At 53.8% G+C, this 13,192-nt stretch overlaps 1 protein-coding gene across 3 annotated transcripts in view; it reads right to left on the bottom strand.

Moving 5' to 3' along the window:
• The window catches only part of Gsn (gelsolin), a 41,301-nt gene that overhangs the window by 16,552 nt on the left and 11,557 nt on the right, over nucleotides 1-13,192 (bottom strand). Inside the window, exons 1-4 of one of the 3 annotated variants that reach the window (XM_010602945.3) lie at nucleotides 8,823-9,001; nucleotides 7,194-7,398; nucleotides 6,537-6,691; nucleotides 411-572 (exon numbers count right to left, since the gene is read on the bottom strand). In XM_010602945.3, coding sequence (XP_010601247.1) covers nucleotides 411-572; nucleotides 6,537-6,691; nucleotides 7,194-7,398; nucleotides 8,823-8,948 — 648 coding nt within the window. In that variant the 5' untranslated portion in view covers nucleotides 8,949-9,001. Of the gene's footprint in view, nucleotides 1-410; nucleotides 573-6,536; nucleotides 6,692-7,193; nucleotides 7,399-8,706; nucleotides 8,778-8,822; nucleotides 9,002-13,192 lie in introns of those variants that run through there. The other 2 variants (XM_010602946.2, XM_010602947.3) reach the window with 2 other exon arrangements.

The raw sequence follows: 13,192 nt of genomic DNA, 5'->3' as shown, positions 1-13,192 counted from the left end.
TGCGCATGTACCTGTGGGGTGGGCAAGAGCCTATGGTGTTAGCCCAGGCCTGCCTGGACGTAAGACATGTGCATATAAAAAAGTACACAAGACTTGCGTATGAATAAAATAAAAGGTGTCGGGGGGCCTAACTGCCAACCACAGTGCAATTTTACCATGTAAACGATGCGCACTGCACCTGTGTGTACATCAGCCCAACATGCTTGAGAGTACACAGTGGGGTCTATGCAGGTGACACCATCTGCATGTGGGTCTCTAACTTACCCACAGTGCACAGGGGCCTGCTGCTCCCTGGATCTGCCCTGCTCATGTCTATGCCTCTGTTCTTGAGCGTGTCCACCTCCCCAGAGTCAGATCAGGTCAGGCCAGGAGCACCCCAGTGGCTCCTGGGAAAGGTGGGTAGAACTCACACTGCCCAGGTCCAGGATGAAGCAGTCCCCATTGTTGAAGCTGTCCCAGGACACAGGCACCTCGGTGGCACGGACCGTACGCCGCCCTTTGACCTGGAAGAGTCTCTGCACCACCACCTCATTGGGAACCACATGCTTGAATCCTGACGCCACGCCTCCTTTCTGTGGGTCGGAAAACAGCATTGCTTGAGGCGGGAGTGAGGCCCAGAGAGCAGGTGCAGGAAGGACACAGGACTGTGGAAATGGAATTCTGGCCTGCGGACCAGCAGCCTTCCAACAACTCAGTGACAGCCAGCCAGCACAGGGCTCTCCCCCAGTTATCATTTCAGACTGGAACATTCATCTGCCCACTGCAAACTGAGGCTCAGAAGAGGAATAAATAGCCCAAGGTCACACAGCTAAGAAGTAGTAGAATCCCCACTGACTCTCATCCTACTCTGAGAAGACCCCAGGATTTGCTTCCATGGATAACAGAACTGCAGTCATTGCTTTCTCAGAGCCAGCATTCCCCTAGGGATGTCCTGTGGCACCCTACTCCCCCTGGGTATTCTGCAAGGAGAGGATTCCATGGTCAAACATGCAAGGGATGCTCCTTACTAATCCCCGCTGACTGTTACACAAGGAACATGAGCATGAAAAAGGTTCCGGCAAAGCATGAGATGAAGGCACCCGTATGCTTTTTGTTTTACCATGCACCTTCCTTTCTTACTTTTCTCCACCACATCCTGTCTTTGGGCTTGAATGTTCTGCAAAATGCTCTAATCCAACTGTAAATCTTTCCCATCCTTCAAGGCTCTCTAGGAAGTCTTCTTGAACTGCCCCAGCCCACGTGATACCCTCTGTCTTTTTCTTGTGTCACTGTGTCTCCCCAACTGAGCTTCAGAGGCAGCTGTGCATAAAAGACAGTGGCCCTGCCCTTAGGTAAGTATCTTCCCTTCTCTGAGCTTCAGGTCTCTCCTCTGCCCCTGTAGTCATCACTAAGTCCTGGAGCAGGGGCCTGCAGGGGGCCACCTGCCACTGGCCCACATGCTCTGGGCTCAGTAAAACGCCAAGGCAAGCTGGCTGGCATTTTTTCTTGTTGCCATTTTGTCGTTGTTATGTTGCAGTACTGGGGACTAAACAGAGGAACTTCCTACTGAGCTACATCCCCAATCCTTTATGTTTTATTTTGAGGCAGGGTCTCACTAAGTCACTAAGGTACCCAGGCTGGCCTCAAACTTGTGATCCTCCTGCCTCAGCCTCCCAGAATGCTGGGATTACAGGTCTGTGCCATTGTGTCCAGCTGGCTGGGCTTTCTTGAAGTTAGCAGTCCCCAGCTCCAGGTACTCATCAGCCCTAAGCCCCAGAGTCAGACCTAAAAAGTCTTTATATCGCACCAGAAGTTGGCTTTACTTGTGGGCACTTGGCAAGTGTGTGGCAACCCGTCCTCCTGCACCGGATCTGGAATCTCTCTGCGTTCCACATCCCATGGGGTGGAGTGGAAGGGTTTTCACAAGACTAGAAATACGGGCATCCCGTGGGTCCTTCTCTGCCACCTCTCTCTGTACAGCCCCGCTTAAGTCTGACGCCAGCTGCACCGACTAGGCAAAGGCAGGAAGACTAGGGGAGCCAGTTTAAGTCAGGCTTCCCTTTGACCCCCACCCCACAGCAGAGGAAGTGGCGCCCACAGCCAAAGGGCTTGCCCAAGACCTTACAGCTGGTGGAGCGTAGGGCCAGGATTCAAACACAGTGTGACTAAATATGTAAGGGCCGTCCGTGTTGTTCCCCCGATACCCAGATTTCCCAGAGCGAAAAGTCTCTAGGGTCACCCAAGAACAAGGCACATTGACAGCCATCTTTCAAGTAGAATATTTTCCTGTTGCTGAGAGAGGGAGTGCCCTCTGGTGTCCCTCCTTGGTATCAGCAGGAGTCCTAGGGCCAGGGCTGACTTAAGCACCGGAAGGGCTCTTCCTCCCTTCCAGGGATGGACCTCTTTCCATGCAGCCCTAACCAGGGACTTCCCTGGGCTGGGCATCAAGGGAGGGTGGATCTGAGAAGCTTTTCAGAAAATGCCTGTTGTACTGACTCCCCAGAGCTGAGGAGACAGGGCAGTAAAAGAAAGACCTTTGCTTGTTACATACCTCTGGAATGTTCTGCGTGTACAAGTGTGCCTTTTATATTTGTTTTCAAAAAACAGAAAAATTAAAAAGAATCACTTTCTGTCCTAAATCTCAGCTCTCAGGAATTTCCTATATAAAATTTAAAAGAACACTTGATTTCTAACGATGGAGGTTATGAGTTTTTTGATCAAATAACTCCTTTAATCTTACTGGTCTATGATATTAGACTTGGAAGGAGTAGATAAATAAATAAAGTAAATAAATAAATGCCAAACAAACTTTTACAAGACATTAGTGAGCTAGGCATTGTAGCCTGGGAGGCTGAGGCAGGAGGATAAGAAGTTCAAGACTAGCTTTGGCAACTCAGTGACACAGCAAGACACTATCTCAAAAACAAAACACCGTTAAAAGAGCTGGGCATACAGATCAGTGCAAAGGCACTAGGTTCACACATCAGTGGGCCTATAAAGACAGGAGACAGAATTTTGTTTTGAACTCCTTTTTTCTCATTTTTACTACAATCCCTCTCTCTCTCTCTCTCTCTCTCTTTTTCTCTGTAGTACATGGGATTGACCTCAGGGCCTTAATGATGAGCTACATCTCCAACCCTTTTTCATACTTGCATATATATTTATTTTTGAGGCAAGTTCTCACTAAATTGCTAAATTGTCTGGGCTGGGCTCAAATTTGCAATCTGCCTGCCTCAGCCTTTCAAACTGCTGGGATAGGAGGCATGTGCCACCATGCCCAGCTTTTTTTTTAAATCATCTTTAGGATTGTTGCTTTCTATAGTGTAGTCATTAGGTGGGAACAGACTAACATCAAGTGATTAAAACAAAATTCAGTGGGACAAGTAAGAACCACTGTCCAAATTATAGTGACAGGATAAATAAATAGGTATATTCACAGAGAGGAAAAAACCACCATTTGGTATCTATAAGGACAGAATCACGGGGCGACGTTTACTTTCTAAAACTGGCATTTCTGTAATGTTTGACATTTTACATCAAGTCTGCAGGACTCTTACAGTGAGAAGGGAAACAAGCAATAACAACTTACATGAGAAACTGTTGAGCTGTTTATAAAACAATGAAAAAGAAAAGACTGTGGGGCTGGACCCTCCGTCCTAACACAGTGGAGGTTTTCTAAGGAATGGGAGAAAAAGAGTCCATGATTCTCCGGGTTTCCCGCTGTGCTCTTGGACCAGGACTTTGTTTGAAACCCTCAAAGGGTTTCAAGTAACAGAACCCGGAGCCTGCGGGTCTCCAGGATTCTGTCTGAGACACAGGGAGGGGAGGGAGGCTGATGGAGGGAATTCTGCACCAAGGCCCAGCTCAGTGACTGTTAAGATTGCAGGGGGCGGGGGTGTCACAGAACACTGAGGTCCAGGCCCTGCGCCAGCCATTCCTAAGAGCTCCTGACCCCTCCCTGCCCCTCAGCACACGCCGAGGTCAGAATGGCTCCCAAGAAGAGGCTTTCACAGGAACAAGTCTTGCATAACAGCCTGCTCCTCGGGATCTATAATTGATGAGGGCACTGGGCGAGAACCTTGGGCTGGGCCTGCCAAGTGAGGGGGCAGCTTGGGGACTTGCACAAGGTGGTAAACAGGACCGGCTTTGAGCCTCACATTTCCACCAGGAGCTAGGTCTTTGCAGGGACAAAGCACAAATCGGGGTCACAGTTGGGAACTGACCCTCGGGGACATCTCCCAGAAAGCACCCCAGGGCTCGGAAGGCTTGGCATACGGACCCTAGGCTCTGCCTGAGCTCAGATCCAAGGCCAAGGACTTGAAGTGTCCACTCTGAGTCAGCTCTACATGAGGTCCTTCACATCTGGGTTGAATCCCAATTCCATCACTTAACAGATTGCTTAATATCCCTGCACCACTTACAAAACAGTGCTAACCCTCGTAATTACCCCCTAGGGTGAAATGAGTTCAATGGGTAAAATGATCAGAAGAGTCCCCAACACATGGTGAGCATCGTAAGTGTTCCACCACGGTAAGAACCTTCGCCCAGCTGGTGGAGTTAGGCAAATCAGTTCACTCCACAGAGCCTCGGCTTTCTCATCTACGAAATGGGAACGTTACCACCCACTGTATAAAGGCTAACGCGAGAATGAAATGAGAGCCTGTAACAAGGGCGCCGTATACAGTCCTGGTTCCTCTCATCCTTCTCTATCCCTAAAAATCCGGGGAGCCTTGATCTGCGTCGTAGCCTTCTCCGACCTGGTGAAACTGTCCTGTGCACATGAGAAACCTTACATTTGTGACCCTGTTCAACCAACTGGCCCCTAAGAAACAGGGGACCAAGGCGAGACAGATGAGCGAACCCATATGAGTCCCCGGGCCCCGAAACACTGACCACTCCTTGGGATCCCACGGACTCGTCTCAAATTGCCCATCTTTCTGCCTCCTTGAAAGGGACCCGACTCTCAGCCTGGTAGGGAGGGGCTTGAATACGGTGCCGGGACAGCTGCGAGGCCTGCATGAGGTCATCTGCACCGAAAGCGGGTGCTGCTGGTATCAGGGCTTCGAAACTCCCTGCTGAGTGATGATCGGGGGGCGCCCGAGAGGAGTCGGGGTGGGACCTCAGCCCCAGTCTGACTGGGTGACTGTTCTTTCCACTACCTTCTCCAGGACCTGCAGAACACCTGGTCCTTGTCCAGCTCAGGGGCCTGGTCCCCAGCCTTCCCACCTCTCCCTCTTCAGGTCCCAAGGCCAGAGGGGCTGGAGGAAGAAGGCAGAGCCACACAGCTGGGAGGTGGGGGGCACCTGGGGCACAGGTAAAATGGAAACTGGTAAATGCGCAAATGGGGCTGAATAGATGCCAGGGACTCAAGCCAGGCCCCACCCAGCCCCAGGCTGCCATTCCCAAGATACACCCTGTCCTTTGCTACACATCTAAGTCTCACTGTGTTTTCCCACCATTCAATCCCTTGTGCCTCTAGTCCTGGGAGCACAGGGTCACTGCTCAGTGACACAAAGGCTCTTGAGGCCCAGAGAGGGCAAGTGATTTCTCTGAGTACACACAGCACATTCGTGTCATAGGCAGGGCTAGACCCCTCTTCCAAAACTTTGAAAAGGTTCTTTTGGCTTGAAAAGAATGCTAGGAGTCAGGAGGCCTTGGTTTCTAGTTCTAGCTCCAGTAGCAATTAAGGTGCGACCATGGGTCAGGTGCTTAACCTCTCTGTACCTCAGTCCCCTGTAACTGCCACGGAATGAGCGGTCTGGACTCTTGTATGAGGCCTTCCTGACTAACAAACTTCGCTATCTCCTCTCTTTCCAGACCAAAGAGAATTCCAGCTCTGCAAGTCTACAGCTTTCTCCAAGCCCTTCCAAGGAGCCAAGCCCCGTGCAAGTCATTTCCCAGCCACCCCTGCACCAGATCCTCTCCAGCCCTGTAGGGCAGGAACAGCTGCTCTAACCAGAGAGGAAAGCGAGGCTCTGGAGGTCATGTGGCTTGCTGGGGTCACACAACAGAGCTGGGCACAGCCTCCCGGGCCTCCAAGCTCGGCTTTGCTCAGCCGCCCCTGGGAGGGAGCTCAGGGATAGAGCTCTTCTGCCTATCTGAAGAGTTCAAGTTCAAGGGAGACTCCAGTGATCAGCAAGAGGGAATAAGAGTGCCTTATCAATACCTAACAAGGGGCCCTTCATGCGCAAGGCCTTAAGAATTACGGGGTGCAGAAGAGAGGATCAGCCCAAGCCCTCCAGGGCTATGAGAAAGGCTGGGCTTCCCCTCTCTGCCCGCTCCTCACCGCTGGGCTAGGAAGGCAACCCTGTGACGTCACAGAAAATCTGCTTCTCCCCATTTCGAGAAAAGGAACCAGTGCCTCAGAGAGGCAAAGCTGACTTATCCAAGGTCACACAGCTAGAAAGGGCCCAGGATTCAAGCCCAAGGTGGGTTGGCTCCCAAGCCTGGCCTCTGGCCTGTCTGCCATTGCCTGTAAAGTGAAGGACAAGCAAACCTGATGGGTCTTGCCTCTTTGTATCTGTTTTGGCCACCAAGCAAGGAGAAACCTAACCCACCTTGTACTTCAGGCCAGACTTGAAGTAGCCGAGGAAGGTGGCCGACTCGAAGCCCTGGACCTCTCGGTGCTGCACGGCCCTGCCGTTCAGGTAGTCATCCAGCTGTACGGTGAAGATGGCGGCCGCCCCGCTCTCATCCTGGCTGCACTCATTGCCTAGGAGACATCAGAGCAGCTGAGCCTGGCTTCTGAGGGGTGGTTCCAACCCTGGGGAGGAGAAGTCTGGAGCCTCTAGCACTGCACAGGCCTGGTCAGAGAAGCCTCTGTGAGCCTCCACTAACCAATCCGTATAATGGGGGTGCAGGACCCACAGCACTGCAGAGCAGAGCTATGCTAGGCTCCAGCTCCTGACCATGAGGAGCAAATCAGGGAGCTGAGTCTGGGAAGCTGTGGAGGGGCCGGGATACCCATGTCACCCCCCGGAACTCGTTTTACTCTTTTGTGAGGCAGTATGGCTCTACCATCATTTCTACTCCACAGGGAAAGCAGCGAATTGCCAAACAGTGGAACCCAGGTCAGAGGCAGAGATGGGGCCCGAACTCAGCCAGGCTGGCTCTAGAGCCTGGGGTTGTAGCCGTCAGCGAAGGGCTTGGCACATACTTAATCGGGTAGCTCCTGGGGAGCACGGCTCAAAGGCAGGATGGGCAGGGGCGCTCACCCAGCCAGTAGTGGAGGTCGTACTGCAGATTCCCGTTCCGCAGCTGCACGGTCTTCAAGATGACATAGGCGTCGCCTGTGAAGAAGTCCCCGTAGAGGTTGGGCGGCACGGGTACCAGGTCGAACTTCTCCACGCGCCAGATCTGCAGGCCAGGCTGCTTCCCTGCCTTGAGGAACTCGGGGTGTTCCACCACCATGCTGCTGGGCTGGGGGGAGACAGGGCGGGTCCTGAGTGGGGGCTGCGGGCTCGGCAGGGAGCGGCCGGGCACAAGGTGCCCGGGCATGAGGGAAGGCGGTTCCAGCACCAAGGGCGTCTCACTTGAGCTGCCTGCTCTCCGTGGCTGAGGCGAGCCCACCCCTTTCTGGAGCTAGCAGACACAGCAAGAGTTGGTGCCCCAAATCCTGCGCCTTGGCCAGCGTCTGTCCTTCCAGCTCAGCAACCCTATCTGCTCTTCTGGGTGCCAAGGGTGGGGGGTAGCAGTAGGCTCTCCTGCCCTTCTCCCTTCCGTTTTTATTGCCAATTGGCTGTGACCGCAGTGGCACAGAGAGGCGAAGGGTCTCTGCCCGGGACCCCCAGCCAGGAAGCAGCATGAAGGGACTGTCCCAGGCTCCAAGAGCACACACTCCGGACCCTTCTGATTACAGTGGTGAATCTGAGTCCCCAGGGGCCCCGCCTGCTTCTTGCCGTGGCTGTTAAAAGTAAAAGGACCTTGGAGACTCACTAACCAACCCCCCTCGCAGATAGGAAAATTAAGGCCCAGAGAGGAGAGGGGACTGGGCTAAGGTCATACAGCCTGTTGGCTTTTCTCTTTGGATGCGGGAAGCTTGCCCGTGCCCTGCCTACACTCCAACACACCCGGAGAAGGGACAGGACTGCTGGGCACAAGTGGCCTCCTGCGCTGTCTGCCGCCTCCCTCCTGCCCCCCAACACCCCACCTCCAAATTGCATTTCTTGGAAAAGGCAGAGAGGGCGGAGCGGCGAGCAGCCTGGGCCTGCAGAGCCCTGAGGAGGGAGGTGGTCAGGGCTGGGAACAGGCAGTCACACATGCACTGGGGCTGGAGACCGCGGGAGTTAGGCTGGGGCCGGGGCAGAAGTCAGCGGGTGCGGGTCACCACAGGCCGGAGGGGACATGGCAGGAGTGAAGGAAAACCAGAGCGCCAAGGGAGGGATGACATACAGGGTGAACAGGAAAATGGGAAAAGAAACAAGACAGAGACAGGGGACAAGAAATGACGGTCAAGGCCACAAACAGGTGAGATGCACAAGAAAGACAGGAGAGGCCTCGGAGCAGGAGAAATCCTGAGGTGGGTGGAGAAATCAGAAAGTCAGGCAGAAGGGAGCAGTCAGTCGACAAGGAAAAGGAGAATCAGGCTGCAGAGATGGGCAAGAAATCAGAAGGCGCGAGGGGCAGAACTCCGGCCCAGGTGAGGTTAGCCTGGAGGGGGGAAAACAGCCAGCCAGGGCCCTGCTCCCGCCCACACCGCCAGAGCCCAGGGCAGCGAGAGATACTTACAAAGCAACAAAACAGTTTTTCCATTCTAGACCTGAATTACTCCCCTTTTCCTAGCGCTGTATCTGCAAGAACTTACAATAGAGAATTACTCCGGGGCCGGGCTCCCCGGCACTCACCCGCTCCTCGGGCGCCCGCCCCTGGGCGGCCCCTGCCTGGGTCGCCCCTTGTGAAGCGGTGGCCGCACGGGCTGGCGACAGCGCGCTCAGGGCCAGGAGCAGCGCGCACAGCAGTGCAGGGACCATGGCGGCGACGGGGCGGAGGACCCGGTCTGCGGACTCTGCCGGGTCGCTGACCTTAAGTAACCGCTCCCCATCCCGACCCAACCCGGAACGCCCCGCAGGGAGGGCGCAGGGAGGGCGCAGGGCAAGGCTGGGCCCCGTGAGAGGCGGGGATCTGCCTCGGATCTGGGAGACAGCTGGTTTCCACCCGGACTGACCTGACTGGGCGTGGTCACGCCTTGAACCCCAGCTCCCGCAGAGACCCAGCAGGGGCCTGGCATACAGCAGGTGCTAATTGGGGGCCAGCTAAATGGATGCAGGAAAGGACCCCGGGGAGCCTAGCTCACTCTGGTCCACTGTAACCCACCCAGTTCCCTCTACCCCTACACCCGATGTCTCCAGAAAAATGACATGGAATATTTTTGTGAAATTTGGCACTTGCTAACACATCTGAACATCGTGTTCAGAGTGGGTACTACGGCCAACCCATCTTACAGAGGGCTAAACTGAGCGCTGAGTGGCTAAGCCATTTTGTACACAGCTAATAAATGGCACTGTCAGGATCTGAACTCTAGCAGCCCTGGATCTGGGCAGAAACACACCCACCCCACCCCCAGCACGACCATCTGCTAGGGGCAGGTGAAGCAAGCAAGGCTGGGAGGGGCGGGGCAGGACTCTCAACTCCTGGGCTTTCAACGTCACTCCAAATGGCCTGTCTTTCTTTCTTCCATCCTAAGCCATTTTTTGTGTTTTAAAAGTTGTGTTTTCGATCAAAAGCTAAAGTCGCGTAGTTGTTCCCCGCTGTCCCCTCTTGATTCCGTTTACGTCTCCCCAGGGGCAGCACGTCCATCCAAAGCCTTCGATTCGTAAATAAACAACCAATTATATCCACTCAAGCCCTGTTGTTTGACGAAGCCTGTATCTATCCGGGGCAGCCCTCCTGGGGAAGACTGGATCAGTCTTCTCCCGATTCTGAGCTCATCCCTGGGAAGCCAGAGACCTAGGTTCTATTCTTTTTCAGTTTTTTTTTTTTTTTTTTTTTCTTTTCCCAATGCCTCAGTCTTCTCACCTACTATATGGGCATGACAGTTGCTGGGGATTCAGTCAGCCTCTGGCTGGGTACACGGGAGCGTCCCCTCCCTGGAGCCGTAGTCACCCATCCCAGCTCCAGGTGGCTGCTTATGGAGTCAGGCTGAAGATTTCCCTCTGCAACCCACCTCTTCCTCCCACTTATGGGGGACTGGGGTCCCATCAGAGCAAGGGAACACCAGGGAGCCTCGAGGGCTTAGGGGGAGGAGGAGGCCTGGGCCTTGAAGGTTGGGGAAGATGGAGACTGAGAACAAAAGTCATCCCTAGAGATAGAGCCGCATGGGCAAAGGGCAGGCAAACAGGAACCGTGTGCCGGCGAGTAACAAGTCTGACACACAGGAGCAAGAAGGGGCAGGCCCACAGCCTGTGTGCCACACTGAAGTCTGGATCTTATCCAGTGGCAGTGGGGAGCCCCAAAGGCTTCTGGGCTCCAAGGTCAGCTAAGTCCACCTGCCACACTCCAGAGCCTGAAGCAAGCTGTCCCGGCCCTAATTCAGAGTTGTCCCCTCTTGTGTGGGAATGATGAAAACCCCAGTGCTCAAACAGTCTTGATGGAAGCACAAACCATTTCACCTCGTCCAAATTCAAAACACACAATGCAACATTTCCTACAGAATCATCTCCAGAGGAACATCGGGATACATGTGCAAGAGTGTTCACTAGAGTGCTGTTTGATTGAAGAAAACTAGACAATGCCCAAATGCCTTAGCTAAATAAATCACGGAGCTGCCATACAATGGACCACTCTGCAGCTGTGAAAAAATAAATGAGCTAGATCCAAGTGTGCCTGGCACGCAGTAGGCACTCAGTAAGTACAGAGAGATCTCCAGGTGCAAAAGGCAAACTATGGAACACTGAATACAGTGTGGTTCCACTCACTCTTTTTATAAGGGTGTGTTTTTTAATTTATCTTTTGCAAACACCCCTAAGAATTCAGTAGATGCTGAACTGTGAAGGCAGCTTGCTGGTAGGAGATGGAGGAAGATTTACTGGGAGGAGGGTGGCAGATCACTGCAGTTGGCAGAAGGGAACTTTTTAGGGTGGTAAAAACATTCCAATACTTGACTATGGTCAGGAATAAACAACCAATTTTATCCACTAAAAATCATAGCGCTCTGCGCTCACAGTGTGTGAATTGTTACGGTACGTAAATTATACACCAAGTTACTTGCTGGAAAAAATTTCAGAAGCACTGCTCTAGGGTTTGAAACATTACACGTTCACATCCAATACAGTTTTGTTTTTAAGCCAGAAAAAAAAAAAAGAAAGAAAGAAAATGCCTTTTAAAATGTACTTAAGGAGATACTTGCTCATCAGGCAATTTGCAAAATCCAAAGGGGGAGGAAGTGGAAGGGTCCTTGTCCTTCCGGCCCCCTGAGAAGCCCGGAGGACGCTCCAATGTCCAGCTGAGAGGCCCCACCCAGACCAGCATGGCCCTAGCTGCCTTGTTGGTGATTAACAGACAGCTCTCGTGCTTGGCCAGGGCCCAGAGACCAGCAGCCCAGGGTCACTGGTCTCAGGTTAATGATCACAGAGGCCTTGTACCTTTACCTGGATGGAGCTGCAGGGCTGGGGTCCCAGCTCCTGACCTCTGGGACCCCAGAGCCTCTTGACCCTTGTATAAGGCACCAGCGAGTAGAGACTATGAGGGGCGACATTGTCTTCCCTGCTACTCCCTGCCTGGAAGAGGATGCATGAGTTCTGGGGAGCAAGGCGGTTTGGGCGCAAGAGAAAGACCCCAGCGTTAGGACTGCCTCTGCCACTGACTTCCTGGGAGATTTGGGCAGCTCACTGTCTTTAGCATCTCCATATGAAAGACAAGGTAGGTCCCAATGCTTGGCTGTCAGCCTTGTTTCTAGACCTAGCACCCCCTGTTCAATCACACCCAGAACCTACGCGTCTCTGAGCCTCAGCACTCCCATCTGCAAAGTGGGGGCACTGGGCCAGGCCACCCGTTCAGGTCCTTCTGAATCAGATACTCCAGGCTTGAGGAAAGAGGCACCGCAGTCACTGACAGCGGATGCTGCCTCATGTCTGGACCCAGCCAGGGAAACTGAGGCTCAGGGAGGGACAGTCATTTGCTCGGGATCATTCAGCTGGAAGGAGGTGTTGCCGAGATTCAAATACGTGTCTGGCTGGTTCCAGAGCCCAGGCTGTGAATAGGGAGATAAAGAAGGAGCCCTGGCACCGCCTGGATTGGGCAGGGAGTAGCAGATCCCCAGGCAGGGAAAGGATTGCAGGTGCTAAGCCAGTCCAGCCCGGGCTCGCTGGCAGCCAGGAGTCTCTGGGATAGCTGTCTCCACCACACCTCCCAGACTGGGATGGGAAAGCCCGACCAGGAAAGCCCTCCAGACACTGGCGCCACTGCCTAGGACAAAGGCACATCCTAGGAACATCCCCAGGGTGAGGCCACCACAACTTGGTGCTGCTTGGCACTCAGGTCTGGCCCGGTGTCTTTGACTTGGTGGCCGCCCATCACTACCCACTCCCTCAGGGAGCGCATCCTAGGTCCTGCTCTTGGCTGCACCTCTGACCCTTGACCTCTGACCTTGGCTGCTCCTAGCTCTGCCCAATGCCATGCACACAGCAGGCAGCTTCTCAGGGTCTGCCACAGGATGGAGCAGTACAGCCAAGTCCCTCTGGTGCAGCCCTGTTTCCCCTAGGGTTGAACCTAGGACCCCCACGACCAGCCCCAGGTCATCTCCTGCCTAAACTTCAAGCTACTCTCTGGATTGGTGTGGGCCTCCCAGGGCGACTACCAGATACTGGAGGAGGTGGCCTCACCCTCCACCCCCAGCCACAATGCACAAAAGGCCTTGGCTGGGCCGTGCAGACACCACCCTGTTCTCTCACTCGGAACACTGCCGTTCTAACTTTCCCAGCAGCCAGCCCTTCGTGGGAAGAGCTCTCTCTAAAGCTTATTTGCTTTGGGCTCACTGCTGTTCTCCAGTCCTCCTGGGAGCACACACCCTCTGGACAATGGTCAGGAAACAGAGGAGCCAGTTACGAAACCCAGTGAAACTGGACAGGCCCTCGACAAGCCCAGTGGACTCATAAGGATACAAGTTTTAAAGTCCAGCATGCCTGCCTCCTGCGGCCCAGGCCTCAGTTCCCTTAACTAGAAAATGGGGAGCATGGTACTGACTCATGGAGGAGCTCCCCCAAAGTAAGCACCCATC

Source organism: Fukomys damarensis, unplaced genomic scaffold, assembly GCF_012274545.1.
Source record: "Fukomys damarensis isolate Sample0158 unplaced genomic scaffold, DMR_v1.0_HiC HiC_scaffold_36, whole genome shotgun sequence".
Classification (NCBI taxonomy): Eukaryota; Metazoa; Chordata; class Mammalia; order Rodentia; family Bathyergidae; genus Fukomys; species Fukomys damarensis.
This window is presented reverse-complemented; position numbering and strand designations above follow the sequence as displayed.